Genomic DNA, 16,347 nt, shown 5'->3' on the forward strand with positions numbered 1-16,347 from the left:
CTACTTTTGTCCACCACTGTATATATCATTGCTGACAAGTAAAAATGAAGTTATTTAAACCCACTTTAAGACTTATTTTAGTTAGGTTACCACTCTCTTCTTATGATTTAGTTTTGAGTTTTGCAAAATAAAGATTTAAATGCAGCCATGTCATAAACTAAGTAATCCTATTTAGAGCGATGGAATCTCCCTGCATGGTGAACTCACCAGGACTGTTTCAGACTGCTTCTGGTCAGTAGCTCTTGGGAAGTGATCTTTTCAGTGTCAAGTTACCATCCTCCCTAAGAAGTACATGGTACTTAAAGTGAAGGTTACAAAGCTATGGACTAAATGATCAATGTCAGATAATTCTTAATATCATTTTCTGAGAAAATTCAGCTAATATCATTTAAATCTGTTTTTAATCCCGAGTAGAAATTGCTTTGAATTGCTTTAAGCTTTGATTATAAAATATAACTGATTATCACAGTTCATTTGACTTCTTCAAAGCTCAAAGACTGAGCAAGTACCCGGAGGTACCCACACCACAGTCAGAAGGCAGAGAATAGAATTTGTACACTTTTTATATTGCATATGGTTTTCTATAAATGTAATAGTTTTCAATAATATATCAATTCCTTATTACTACCAATCAAAAATTTGCTTTATAATGTTCATTCTGGCCCCTTATATGTTATCAAGTTATTAATACATTTCTAAACTGCTGTTTTCAAGATCTCGTTGAACTATCCTTTAATTATTAATAGTTATCATTTACTGTCTCTAAAACCAGCATTTTCCAAGCCATCATATATCATTGCTTAATTCACATAACTGTGATGTTAGGGATTGCTATTTTCTGTCTAATTTACTGAATTTAAACAAAGCTGAACATCTAATAATTGGTGCTAAAAGTATGAGTTAAACACTTAACCACATATTTAAAATTGTGTATTTATGTCTTGGATTATTAATCTGTACTTGAACATACAATAAAAGCTACATACTTACTTAATTTTTAAAATGGATGTCAATGTCTTTTACCAAGGATGACAGGCCGTATTCAATAATTGCAGGGGAAAGTTTGTCAGCAGGAATCTTTATTAACTTGCAAAAAATGAAATCAACAGCAAGACAGTCAGACACAGCAACATTTCCATTATCTTTTAAATCATTGGACCTCTTGACAGAATACTTAATACATTAACCACAACAATTTTAATATATATATACACACACACACACACACACACACACACACACACACACATACACACACATACATATATACACACACAACTTAGAAATAAATCTTAGCACTTGAACAGATTGAACAGTCTGGGAAATTGACAAAAGATAAGTTGTAAAAAGTAAATGTAGATCTCATACAACACAGGTGTATGTTTTAGGAGCTTACTCTTCACACATCTGTACCCTGAGCTTTTTTTTCTCCTTTATTTGTAGAAATTAAAGGCTGGGTCTTGAAACTTAGCCACCTATGATGGATTCTTACTTAACATATTTAATTGAAGGTTATTGATTTTTCCATATAAACAGTCACAGCTACGTAAGAAATTAATAAAAGCTTCAATGGAATATATTTCTTCACATTTTATGACTGGCAGAGCTAAACTGTTTATATCACACTTTTTTTGAAACTTATGAGTTTTATATATGTAATCAGACATAGCCATCACAAATAGGAACCTAAATTTTCTCTTAGTTCATTTTTTTTTAAGACTGGCAAATATTCATGAAAAACTACTAATAGAGCCAGGCCAGTATGGTTGAGTGTCGACCCATGTATCAAGAATTTGCCAGTTGGATTCTTGGTCAGGGCACATGCCCAGGTTGTGGGCCCAGTCCCCAGTGAGGTGCATGCAGGAGGCGGCTAATCAGTGTTTTCTCTCATCGATGTTTCTCTCTCCTCCTCCCTTCCTCTATCTCTAAAATCTATAAAGAAAAAATATTTTTAAAAAAGATACTGATACAAATTAATTACTTAATAAGAATGCCTCATAAAAGTAGATTCCTATCAGTTAAAACATTTAGATGACTCTTAGCTGAGGCTGTTAAATGGGTGTGTGCATGCATGTAAGCATGTGCATATATGTGTGATGTGTTCAGTATGCATATTTGTTTTCTCTGTATATGTACATGTAACAACCAGCTGACTAAATATAAAACCTGTTTTCACAATGAGATTTTGTTTCACATAATCATTTGTGAATGGAATTGAAAATATTTCATGTCAGATGAAGAAATAGGGTATTGTGTTACTACTATTTTTGTTCCCCATTCTGTGTGAGCTATCATGTTCATCTTTAGATTAACAGTTGCTGGCATTGTATATTCTGCATTTTGTTTAAGTTATGAATCATGTGTTATTTTTAAACTTCATTTAATTGAAGTCGTATCAAAAGCATTAAAATTTTAAACCATTCCATTTCTAAAAGGTGCTTCACATGTTTTAATAGGCTTCCATTGTGTGTTTTTGCAGCAAGCTTAGTAGTGGAGGAGCGAACAAGACAGATGAAAATGAAAGTGCATCGATTTAAGCAGACAACAGGGTCTGGTTCTAGTCAAGAACTTGATCGCGAGCAATATTCCAAGGTAAAACTAGTAGTACCCAACCCACAGCCTCCCTTTTATAAATGTATAGTATGTGTACCAGGTAGGACTAGCAAGCACCAAGCTATATGAAAGAAGCTATTCCAATGCTAGTCTTTCATCATAACCTCTTTCCTATTGCTGTTTCCACAAGATATAAATTTATTAACTTGGATTTAATGTTTCTTCTGAAAATGAAATATAAACACTTGATATTAAAGTCACAGACAATGCGGTGATTACCAGAGGGAAAGGGAGAGTCGGGGGAGGTAGAAGAAGGTAAAGGGGGGAAAAATGGTGTTGGAAGGAGACTTGACTTTGGGTGGTGAACACAAAATACAATATACAGATGATATATTATAGAATTGTACACTTGAAACCTTTGTAATTTTATTAACCAATGTTACCCCAATAAATTTATTAAAAATTTAAAAAGAAACAAAGTAATTTAATGATCTATTATCCATAGTCAGAATCACATAAATAAGCAAGATAGATAAAAACATTTTATTGCTTGAATATCATTTAATGTTGCATTTAAATATTAAGTTACAGATTAAGAGTCTTAAATACCATTTTTGGTTGATATTTACTGTTACTGTTTGTATCCAATACTAAACTTGTGTGATGTGAGATTTCGTATTGATCTGCCTCTAGTAACATAAGTAACTTGATTTTAAATTCTTAGAAACTGAAATTCATACAAATCCATGTGCCGATAAACATGTAATTTATACTTCAGTGTTATCTTGTAAGAATACATTGTTTATAAACTACTAACCATCATCTAATAATTTTATTTAATACATGCATAGAATTTTATACTTCATGACACAACTTGTATGTATAATATGGTTTATTTAAAAATCTTTTTTTTTTAGAATACTACAAAAGTGGCAGCAGCCATTACAGGAAAATCTGTGTTATAATTTTACATCAAAAACCCCTTTTGGAAGTAATGACCTTTTAGAAATTAAAAATCAAATAAAACTATACTAAACGAATATTGTTAATCTGAAATATGAACCTAGAAAAATCTACTTATGCTTATTAAAATATAGTTAGCATACAATATTATATTACTTTCATGTGTGCAACAGTTATTCAACATTTAAAGATCTAACAAAGTGATCACCACAATAAGTCGAGTAACCATCTGACATCATACAAAGTTATTAGGATATTATTGACTATATTCTCCCCAAATCTGTATGTACTCCTATTATTATTGCAGCATTATTTACAATAGGCAAGATATAAAAGCACCCCAGGTTTTCATTAATAGATGAATAGATAAAGAAGATGTGGTATGTAATAGAATATTACTTAACCACCAAAAAGAAATAAATCTTGTCATTTGCAACAACATGAGTGGACTTAGAGGGTATTGTGCTAACTGAAAGTCAGATTTCATAGAAGAAAGAATACCATATGGTTTCACTTATATGTAAAAAAAAAAAATGAACAAAAAAATGAACAAACAAAACAGAAACAGATTTATAGATGTAGAGAATAAACCAATGATTGCCAGGGAGAACAAGGGTGGGAGAAAGGGTGAAAAAAACAACTTACTTTTAAATAGTGGTGGTTGCTCATTATATAACCAGATAATCAGAGACTAATGCAAAAACTGGAGGTGGTTACCTAATATGATTTGTCACCAGACTACCACAGAGTCATGTGTATTAGATGTAGTGTGTCATTTGACATTTTAGGTTAGATGCAGAGGGATTTCCAACTGATGCAATGCTTCTGATCACTGGGATTCAGCGTGACCCAGTTTCCTAGGGCTCTGAAACAACATTTGACAAAGTAAAATTAATAAAGCGAATCAGTAAGGAAAATATCTTGATGTTTTATAGAGTTTCAGATTCCAGCTCCCCATATCTTCTTTGTGGTTTAACTTTATGGTATCATCACTTAGCTTATTTGTCCGTCTGCTTTATGGATACCATTATCATTTTTGTTTTCTTTTACTACAAATACAGTAAGAATTAGAAGGCAGGGTAATTTAGGCTTTCTTCCTCCACAATCAGTAGCAGTTATTTGGAAATGTCCTTTAAACTAGAAATGCTTCATTAAACCTGGAAATGTTTTACCAGTTTCTTAGCATTGTTAAAGGATGAGGTCAAATACAACAGCAGGGGGAGGTGGGGCCAGTATAGGAAGCAAGAAAGAGGTAAATACAGAATCAGGGTAAAATATCAAAGGCCTTTCTAAATCATTCTGTACTAGGACTCTAATATTAATCAGTTGATCAAAAAAATCTGCAAAGTGAAGTTCCCTAGAAGTCCAAACGACGACTAACACTTATATTTGTAATAAATCAGATGTACGTTTGTCTTGCTTGGAAGATTCCAAGTTGTCTGTCAAAGAAATTTAGACCTTAAAAATACTTCAGAATAAATTTTCTGTTTCTGCTCTTTTATTTACCAAGTTTTACTTATAAAACTTGGGGTTCGGAAGAAAGGAGGCAATACCAAAGTCAGTAAAGCCTTTCTGTAGTGAAGAGCCCTAGAACTCCCAACTGGAACTGAGGCGCCCCTTTGCTCTGCTTCTACATCATTGGAATGTACACTGTACGCCAGTTTTATTCAGCGGCCCTACTGTGGCTTTTAGTTCTCATGCAATTCAATTATTATACTCTCTTTTCTCCCCCTCTTTTACACGGCATCCTTTCCTCCCCTCTCATTTTACTATTTTAAAAAACATTACTTTGAAACATATTACTGTTGCTCTTACTTACTGCAGAAATTGATACTATACTGTTACATAAATAGAATGAGTGTAAGTTATATCAAGAAATGTGAAATCAAAGATATGCTATCTTTAAAAACCTTATAATAATATAGGATAGTAAAAATATATAAGATATATTAACAAATTATTAGATTTTTATTTTATATATCAAATAAAAGATAAATACTCTTCACAATTCTAATACTCATATTATAGCCTAATGCTTGCAATAAAATTTTTAGTTTCCAGTTACTTCAAATCTCTCTCATATACTTGAGAAATTATATTCTTTATTTTTTATCCCCTTATCCCAACCTTTTTATAATTTACTCTATAAAAACATGTTTATTCATATAAATAAGAACATGCATTATTGTAAATTTAATATACCCTTATTTTTTAACCTTATTCCTTTACTTTTTTTTTTTTTTTCTTTAGCAACTTAAACCATTTGACATTTTGGAAGAAGCAATACACCTTAGTTGAAATTCTGCCAAATTGGAAATTACTTAATTCTCAAAATATTTATAGCTAAACACCAGTAGAACTACATTTTTTCAGAGTCAAGAATTACCAGACAAATATTCCTTAGGTATTTCAAACCTGGCACCTCCTTTAAAAGACTGACTGACCCTAACATCCATCCTGAGCAAGGAATCAGCACCAACTTTGCTTTTGAAAAAACACGCAAAACTACTTTGGTATCCCTGAAATGTGACACCATGCTATTTTTTCATTGATGTTGTACAGAGTTGCGTGCCTTAATGATGGGTTGAAATTCATAACTGGAGGGTGAGTTTGCATTTAGGAACTCACATTTTTAAAAAGTGCGTATGATTCTGTAAACCAGAAACAGCAACCAAGATTGATGAGATGAGCATTGTAGGTAGCTGCTGAATGTTTATTATTACTTATAAAAATAGCAGCCCTATAATTAGAGTCCCTCCTACATGAAGGACTTATTTCCTGGCTGTATGATCAGTATACATTCCACCTGAGGATACTATGTTTCTCAAAATATAATTAATGTATTTCCATTACAATATTTAATTGTTAAATAGGAAATTGAACAAATTATACTTGATAAAAAGACCATGTTATTATTTAAACTTTTAACAGGCTTTGAAAATAAGTACATAGAGTAAAAAATGAATATAAAAGTGTATGATTTCCTTCATATAACTAATGTAAAGAAAACTGATCTCATTTCAGAATGACAGCTCAATCTTTACTCCTATAGAGAAAAATTTAATATGACCTACAGCCTTTTAAAAATCCCTTGTTTTGTCTCTTTGCTGGAATATCAGAAGTTATATACAAAAAGGTTAAGGAAGAGATGGCTTATAGAAAAGGAAAAGTCCTTTAGCTGGATAAATGGTTCCATGTACACTCATATCCTTGTGCTATCTTTGACACTTGTCAGGGAAAGGGAGCATTTGTTCAGGTTGTCAACACACCAGAAAATTTGCCACTTCTGGGTAGATTTTTATGGTATCAGAACCCAGTTTCTGTACTCTGTCATGGACAAGCTATTATTTCAATATGTTTGGAAACATTATAATAATTGTGTAATATATCTACTTAGCAAAATAGTTTCAAAAGCAAATAAGATGAGTTATATTTGTACTCCAGTAAAAGTATTAAATTCAGGTTCTACTATGAGAGCATATTAAGGTTTTATCACATATATTCTGTAAATAAAGAACAGTCTTGACTGAGATGAATCATGTCAGTCAGGATCATGCTATAGATATGACAGAATTTGGTGATTAACCTTATCACATTACTTTGAATATATTATATTAAATCATATGACTTTCAAATCATACATGAAGTATAAGTAGCTCAATTCTGTATATAATATATATGAATTTTGTTTTGGCTCATGCATATGGCTTTCAAACAAATCACACAGTTATGGAAAAATCTTTGGAAAGATCATTTTATTTTATAAATGTGGTATGGTTTTCATGCCCATTACATACACATGAGAGATGAAGAATTAAAACTAACATTAAAACACTTGAGGCTTGAACTATTCTCATCTGATGTTAAGTCATGTTAAATAAATATGATTCCCTTCTCTAGGATATTTTTTAAATATTGTATTATACTTCTTTTTGTATGTATGTTCAGATCCAGGTCTTAGCATCAGTTTATTTTATACACTTTAGCAAGACAATTGTTTATATAAATTTTTAGAAATACAGTGTTTGAAGTACTTTAGATTCATTAAAAAACATCTAATATGGAGCATCAGAGGATGGATGAATTTTTTCCAAAGGCTTAACAAACATTTTGTATTTTCACTCCTTAACACATAAATCTAAAATTCAATCGCTTGATAAGAAACTTAATATTCAGTGTTTAGTCATTTGCTTATTTCACCTGTGATCTTTTATTTTATGTATGAAGTTATCTTTTCCTTTCAGTACCTAAGATAAGAGAATCACTTATATATTAGATATTGTAAAATTAAATGTAATTATATAAGCTCGCTATATTTATAATTAAAACATATTAAAATAATATATGAAGCTATTCAGTGTGTGATCAGTTACAATGAGACAGTGATGTGGAAAGAAGAGTAGATTCACTGTTTTGACAGCGTTGCAGGTTTTAACCTTTTACCTAATGATTCTGAAATCTTAGGATGAATGCCAACGACAAATCTAAATACAAGCTGTAGTGTATATGAAGTTTTTATAGGAATCCTTTTCTTAACTTTAAACACTGGGTTGGTAGTTTAAATCTGAAAATGTCTAATTAAACCATAACAGAAAGTTTAAAGCGTGGCTTTACTCCTCTTTGGCATAGCCCCTCAGAGTCAGTGTCAACCATTTTTCTGTAAAGAGATTTTCTTTTTTGAAGAAATTTGAAAGTGCTATGGCATAGAATAGGGAGAAATGTAGGTAAGCTGAATAGTTTTAGAAAGAACAAATAAACACAGACAGATAGAAGCAGTCTACACCATGGATAGAGTAGAAAATGAATAAAATAGGCAATTATGAAAAAAAAAGCAAGAAAACAGACACTGATGTACTAGAAGAAATAATACAATTTTGAGATTTAATGTATAAGTAATTCAGTGAGTTTTCCACCTAATTTTAATTTTTGTGTTTAATTTATGATTCAGTCTCCAGAAACATTTCTTACCACTCAAAGGTTGTAGGAGTTTCACAGTGGGGATCATGCGTTACATGAGTGTTTAGACTGGTTTAGATTCCACACCTGCGTCTAGGAAGGTGCACTTGTGTCTGGTGTTGGCTAAGCCGTCGTTCTCCTCGCCATGTATGTCTCTTATTCCCACGGTCTGATGTTGGCGCTCACACTTTCTTGTTTTTAATCTTTAGTATAACATACATAAAGATCAGTGCAGAAGCTGTGATAACGTCTCTGCCAGATCATCAGATAGTGATGTCAGTGATGTGTCCGCCATTTCCAGGACCAGCAGTGCCTCGCGCCTCAGCAGCACGAGCTTCATGTCAGAGCAGTCTGAGCGCCCCAGGGGTAGAATCAGGTGAGTTGGCATTACTGTTTATACAGACGGGGTCTTCGCCCATGCTGCAGAAATGCAACCAAGTTGCTAAATAGTCTAGGTCAAGGAACAGAAAACAGAAACACTAACAGTTCATTAAAATAACCAGTTGTGGAATGGGTAGAATATTTACTAACTATTGAGTAGTATCACCAATTGACAGTTTGATATGATCTTCTGAAAGGTATAGCTGATAACTATAGCCATAAAATAATCTTAGAGATTGCTCAGTCACATTTGCAGGAATTTCTTTCTGATATGATAAAGTCTGCAGAGCATCCGTTAGTCCCATGTCAGAAAGCTTCTTCTGTAAAGAGACAGATAGTAAATATTTCAGGCTATGCAGAACACTGTCTGTCACATATACCAGCAATAGCATTATAGTGTGAAAGCTATGTAACAAATGAGCTGTGGCTATGTTCTGAAAATGTTTATTTACCAAAAAAAGAAAAAGCCAAAAACTAGGAAGCTGGCTGCATTTTCTCCATGGGCTGTAGTTTGTGATTGGTCAGCTTTCAAGGTAGGATCGAGTGGATATGGTAACAAAATGCACACCCCAGTTTACATTATGTGAGCTGTAAGAAATCTACATGTTGTTTAAATCACCAATAGTGCTTTTGTGTTCTTACAAGGCCAGCTACCCTGCCGAAAGGGAAAAGACCTCAGGAGTCCAAGTGCCACCTTAATTCAATAAAGCAGTCTCAGTATGGGCAAGTCATATTTTATATTTGTTCTTAGCTAGTTTATAGAAACAGAAGTTTCATTAATAGAATTTTGGGTTTAATGAAAACCCCAAGAAATATAAATGTTCAAAATAGAATCAATTGCATCCTTGATACTCTTAGAGTCTGATATTATCACACATTTTCATTATGTGCAATGAGATGTATCCAAAGTTTTTTTTTTTCCTGGATTTCCTTGTAGTGAGCTCATCTGTTGAAGAGAAGTGAGAGTAATTACCTTATTGTTAGTTAACAATGTCATACTCTGATAATCTACATGAGCAATTTCAACTAACAAAAATATTAATAGAACATATTTTATCTTTACTTCTGATGTTTTAAGCATCTGTTCTTAATAGAATAAAGTCTCTAAAATTTAAGAAAATTAAAAGAGCTAAAGAAAGAAGCATGTTGATTTGAGTTGCTTAGGATCAAGGGTGAACATTATTCTAATAGATTCCTTTTTATTGAAATACTTATATGTTATTGTATAATATTTAGCAAGAATATCAGTAAGTAGGGTTTAAACATGACTTTTTCACTTTTAATCACTAAAAACAATTTACTAAAATAATTAGTAAACAATACATCTTGAGGTAATTTTTATTTTCATAATAAAGCCAAGTACCTTGAGTTTTATACCATAAACTATTACTAGTTCATAGAATTCATTTTACTAACCAATTGTAATACTTTGTGGGTCCATTGTCATTCTCTTAAGAGAAGAGGATTTTTCAAATTTTTATCTTTGGGAAAAATTTGACTACGTGATTTTTTGAGAGAGAAAAAAAATCAAAGAAGAGAGAAACATTAGACAGCTCAACAACTATGGACAAGGATTTCATACAAAGTGGATCGGAAGAAACAAAGTGTTAGCACATTGCAGTCAATGTTACCTGGTGGGAAAATGCCCTTTAACAGATCAACACTAATTGTGATTATACCACGATAAGAAGCAAAAGATAGAGGATTCTTTGTTTCCTTGATTCACATGACTTTTCTCATATAGTAAAGATGGTGGGAGAGAGGGATAGACCTAAAAATGGTACAGATGTTTCTTGGTGAAAACATTATTTTCTCAGGGCATTTCATTCAGCTCCCCTTTTCTTCTCTGTAGTTGAGAACCCATAAGAGCTGAGAGTTGTCTTTATGTACGTTAGGCACTAAAACTAATGGCTGAACAGGTTTCCCCTTAAGCTAACAAAATGTTTTTCTTGTTACTTTAGTAACCTTGTTGCTTGAGGTCAGCGATTTTCCATATGTGGTACATATTTGATTCTTAGAATACTTAGGAAGAATAGAGAGGAAGGAGTGAGATGTGGGAAGAGCAGATCAGAATCAAGTTATCTTTTCACATACATTCTTCTTAAAATATCTTCACAGGCACCCCCACACACAAACACACACACATCCACCATCAACCATGTCGTTAAAAATCTGAGAGGTTTGGGCCCTGGCCAGTTTGGCTCAGCGGTTAGAGCGTCGGCCTGCGGTCCGGAGAGACCCGGGTTCGGTTCCCGCTAAGGGCACGTACTTCGGTTGCAGTTTGTCCCCGGCCCTGGTTGGTCGTGCGGGTGGCAGCCACTCGATGTGTCCCTTCACGTCGATGTTTCTCTCTCTCTCTCCCTTCCTCTCTCTCCCTCCCACTCTATCTGTACAAAAAATGGAAAAATATCCTCGGGTGAGGATAAAAAAAAAAAAAAAAAAAAAAAATTTGAGAGGTTTGGGATGAACAGGAAAAAGGACAAAACAAAGAGAACAAAGTGACATCACTGTGAACATACTGTGTCTCACTGAGCTGCAGTGAGGGTCGCGGGCCCTTTGGCCCTCAGAGGTTCCTGTCCCATAGCTAATGCTGTGAGGAACAGTGGTTCTCAGTGTATCACTGCTTCTCAACATTTCTTCTCGTCTTTTTAGTAAATAACATCTACATAGGTTTTTAAATTCTGTTCATGGTTAAGAGATGAAGAAGTCTGATCAATTATGATAGAATATATTTATATATCATAGTAAGTAGCAGGAAACTTTTGAGTTTCTGTGATAGGTAAGGACTTCATTATTTGCCAAGACTACATTAAAATATAATATCTAGGCCACATACTCAAGGAAATTATAATCTATTTAAAAGTTTAAAATGTATTTTTATATTCTGGTTCCCTCTATGTCTTTGTTCAAATCATCCTATGACACAAGAAATGTTTTATTGAACATTGCCTTGGGTGAATTTTATTCTGGACAGCAGAAAAGGATTTAGAAGACATTATAGAATTCACCAAAGACAATGTTCAGTACCCTAAAATGTCAACCAAGACTATAGAAAGAACCCATATGACTCATGTTATATAAAATCATAGTATATAGGTGCTTAAAATCCCAAGTGTATTATGAACTAAGAAAGTTTTGAGATAAGCTCATCTGAAATGAACAGTGTGCAGCCTTCTATATAATGTGTAGACCTATATAATGTATAGAATGTTTTCCAAACACTGCCTACTGCATTTTCCTGTTAGTGATTCACAGTACACATTATTGTTTTTAAGGTTCATCTTTGTTTATTCCAATATATACCAAAGTTATTTCATTCTAGAATGCTTTTTTTTTTTTTTTTTTATAGGGACATATATATATACTATTCTTGAGTGCCGTTTCAGAAAATTTCAACTAGTCATCTTAAACATAGACACAATAATCAAGTGTGTATTAATTAAAATTTTCTAATTGAATACATACTACATATCCAGAACGGAGAATCAAGAAAACAGAGACCTTGATGGATTCTTGAGAGGTCATGTATACCAGTGTCCTCTAAATAGTGGAAATATTTTCTAAGTTATCTAAATCATCCAAAATAATTAGTTGTCTTCTTTGTTCCTTTGTAAACCAGAACAGCAGATATATCAAGAAATCATTTGTGTGTATCCATCTTCAGTTTTGTGACTTTACCATTTATGATTCATTTATACGGTTTTATGGTTCATAAATATGAGAGATTAGATTCTAATGTTTTGGTTTTCACTGAATATTGTGCACCAGCTTTTGTTGTATGTTGTGTGTGTTTGCATGTATACATATATTTAATTGCATTTAGAATACACTGGAAATATATGAGGAGATATAGATATAGATAGATATAGATATAGATGATATAGATATAGATATAAATATAGATATAGATGATATATGTATATTTAACTGACCATTTATAGTCATTTCATCCCTAAAACATTTCATAGAACAAATATTTAAAATATTGGCTTATTTAGTATTTGAACAGAGTAATTATATTTTCCCACCCCATTATTCACATAGTTCTCAAATCAAAAAACTAGAAGCCATTACAATTTTTAACTTTCCCCCAATCCTCCTTCAAATGCGTTGTTTCTCAATCATTTTACTTTTCAGATATTCTTTTCCAAACTGACCTCTCTACATGACATTTTAATATCACAGATACACTGTATATACTGTGGCTGTTTGAGGACTACAAGCTGTTGTATTATCTAAGATCTTTTTACCTCTCCTACCTCCACCAAGAACAAGTTAACACCCTTTGGGAGCATATCACTCCCATCGAGAAAGCATGTTCAAATGAGTCAAGTCATTAATTTTACTTTCTAAGTAGAATTTATGATCACTGACTGAAGATTATAAAGAACAGATATTTTTATTCCTCTTTAATTACCAAGTGAAAACTACCCACATTTCATGAGAATGAGACTACAAACTTTATGATGAAACTAGGAGATAACCACCTCCTTAAATGATAAACTGTGGAATACATCTTTTGAATTCAGTGCTCATGCACTCAAACTCTGTGTTTTACTCTCTTTGCCTTATATCTGAGATGTAATTTACATATCATACAATTCAGTATGTGAAATTATACAATTTTGTGGTTTTAGGCATATTTGCAATTAGTTGTGCAACCATCACAACTGTCTAATTCCAGAACAGTTTTACCTTCCCCTAAAAGAAACCCATACCCAGTAGCAGTCATTCCCCATTTCCGGTCCTCTAGCCCCTGGCAACCACAAATATACATTGTCTCTATGGATTTGACTTTGGGACATTTTATTTCAATGGAATTACATAATATGGAGCATTTTGTATCTGTTATCTTTCATATAGTATAATGTTTCCAACTTCATCTATGTTCATCCATTTTTATGGTTGATAATATTCCATTGTGTGGATATGACACATTTTGTTTCTCTATTTATCTTGATGAGCATTTTTGTTGTTTCCTCTTTTTAACTAGTTTTAATAATGTTAACTAGTCATATGTGAGTGTATGGATATGTTTTCAGTTTTCTGGAATATGTACCTAGGAATGGAGTTGCTGGGTCATATGTTAACTCTATATTTAAGTTTTTAATGGAATTACCGAGTCATGGTAATTCCAGGCTTATTTAAACTATGTTTAACTAAATTGACAAATTGCTTTCCAAATTGGTTGCATAATTTTAGATTCCCACCAGCAATGTATGAGGGTTTCAATTTCACTAGGTTTTCATCAACACTTATTATTCTCTTTTTATAGCTATCCTACTATGTGTGAAATTGCTTCTCATTATGGTTTTCATAAACCTGTTTTGAAGCCAAATGTGTCAAACTAGTTTGATATTTCCAAGAATTCACTTTGATTGTAGGTTTAGATTCTGATATTAAAATTCTTCAGTTTCTTTTTTCTCTGGGAATTTGTTTTCTGTATTGAAATTCAGTAAGTACTTGTTTATCTGTATAGATCAATCAGAACAAGAGCTCTATTAAATTTAAGATACCTTAGAATTTAATTTCTATCTGCACAGAAAGTAAGACATTTTTATCACTAACTGAAAAGATTATTTTTAAACCTGCAAAGAGAACTGGTATCTTCGGTTTTACAACTCAGCCATGGGACCAACATTAAGACAAAAACCTGAGCCCAGACTTCAAAGGGAGGTTCTTCTTTCAGTGTGCACGGGACATTTTTTTGAGTGATGTGAGCATTTGGTAGGACACCGACACACATAAAGACTAACAACTAGAGATATTCTGTCATCTGCCGCCCAACTTTCAATACATCCCTGCTGCCTGCCCCCCAATAGATTTTATCTGCAGAGATTCCCTGTCATTGCTGCTACTAGTGAGGAATGTATTATTATCACAAGCAAAGCAAGAGCCAATTTTACCAAAATGGAAACAAACAAACATAGAAAACTAGAGTCAGATAAAGAATGTGAAGAGATTAGCTAAAGTACCTGTGGACAGAGACAGTAGAGTGGTGAAGGCCAAGGGAGGGGAGGGGGAAGTGGTGGAGCTAGGCAAAAAAAGGGAGGGGAGCATTTTCAATAGTGTCAATATTAAAAATGTTTAATCAAAAAATTTTATAAAAAATAAAAAGCAAACACAGAAACACGTTCTATCAGCATTGATAATCGATTTGGCAGCCAGGAAAAGGCAGCGCAGGGTCCGTGGTCTGCCTGGGCAGTACCATTGGATTGGCTTCCGCAGGGATTCCATGTGGGCATTTTGATGGGACCTACAACATTATCAATACATAATTCTCAAAATTAAAGCGTAATTATAAGAAAAATAGTTAGCACATGCTGAAGTTTTACTCACTAGAGAGAAAACCAACAAGAAGACAAAGTGGTTTCAAAGAAGATCCAGGAAACTCATGTCTTTGTCCACATACGTATATAGTCCTTGGAGGGGAGGAATGCTGAAGGAATCATATTATTGAGTTAGATTCACGGAATTATGTTCTCTAGGTCCTTAACCTTTGTCGTGATTCTCTCTAATAGTAATCATTTGTTCTTTGTCCATTTTATGCTAGTTAGCATCTAACTTTACAGAGTTGTAAAATATTTGGACCATTATTATTAGAAGAGTAAATAAAAAATGTTACATTCCCCTAGAGAGTCAAATAACTCTTAGGTAGGCTTGTTAAATAATGCTGAGGCATGGCATTAAAAGGTAAGACAACATGTTTTGTTTTGTGTGTTTTTTGGTCTTACTTCTAAGTTTAGAAAATTTTTTTCTTAACTAAATGCAGGTAATTATTATTCTGAGCCTTTGGATGAGGGGGTGTCGTTAGTGTGGTGTGGAAGACTAGAGAGGGACAATTTTTTGTTTGGGCTGAACTCATTATTTTTGAGTTCAGGGCTGTCAGTTGGCAGCTAGGTATATGGATCTGGAGTTCAGGGCTGAGTACAAGAGGTGCAGAAAAACAGTTGGAACTGGCCGCACATAGCACGTAAAGCTTAGGACTAGAGGAGACGTGTAGAGAGTTAGTCTCACATGGAAGAATATGGTCAAAGGGCTGAAGAACTCCAGTATTTAGTCACTAACGAGGATAAAGGTCCTTTCAGTGACACACTAAGTCCACAAATAACATATTTTAAGACCAAAAGAATCAAATACTTTGTCAAATACACAGTGTATTGAGAGGTCAAAAGGATAGGGACTAAGAAACAATAGGATTTTGCTAGGTGGTGTCATTGATGACTTTGTAAGAGGCAGTTGAAATGGTAGGAAAAAGCCTGATTCAGATCAGTTCAGAGGAAGGTTGGAAGAGACAACATACAGACAGCTCCTTGAGGAAATTCTTCTGCAAAAAGTCAGTAGCCAGAAGGAGAAGAGGTATCTTTTTTATTTTTTATTTTTTATTTTTTTATCCTCACCCGAGGATATTTTTCCATTTTGGTACAGATAGAGTGGGAGGGAGAGAGAGGAAGGGAGAGAGAGAGAGAAACATCGACGTGAAGGGACACATCG

At 33.3% G+C, this 16,347-nt stretch overlaps 1 protein-coding gene across 1 annotated transcript in view; it reads left to right on the forward strand.

Moving 5' to 3' along the window:
* The window catches only part of RIMS1 (regulating synaptic membrane exocytosis 1), a 428,918-nt gene that overhangs the window by 353,301 nt on the left and 59,270 nt on the right, over positions 1–16,347 (forward strand). Inside the window, exons 22-23 of the mRNA XM_036248759.1 lie at positions 2,480–2,592; positions 8,682–8,848. Coding sequence (XP_036104652.1) covers positions 2,480–2,592; positions 8,682–8,848 — 280 coding nt within the window. The remainder of the gene's footprint in view (positions 1–2,479; positions 2,593–8,681; positions 8,849–16,347) is intronic.

This window comes from Molossus molossus, unplaced genomic scaffold, assembly GCF_014108415.1.
Source record: "Molossus molossus isolate mMolMol1 unplaced genomic scaffold, mMolMol1.p scaffold_m16_p_8, whole genome shotgun sequence".
Classification (NCBI taxonomy): domain Eukaryota; kingdom Metazoa; phylum Chordata; class Mammalia; order Chiroptera; family Molossidae; genus Molossus; species Molossus molossus.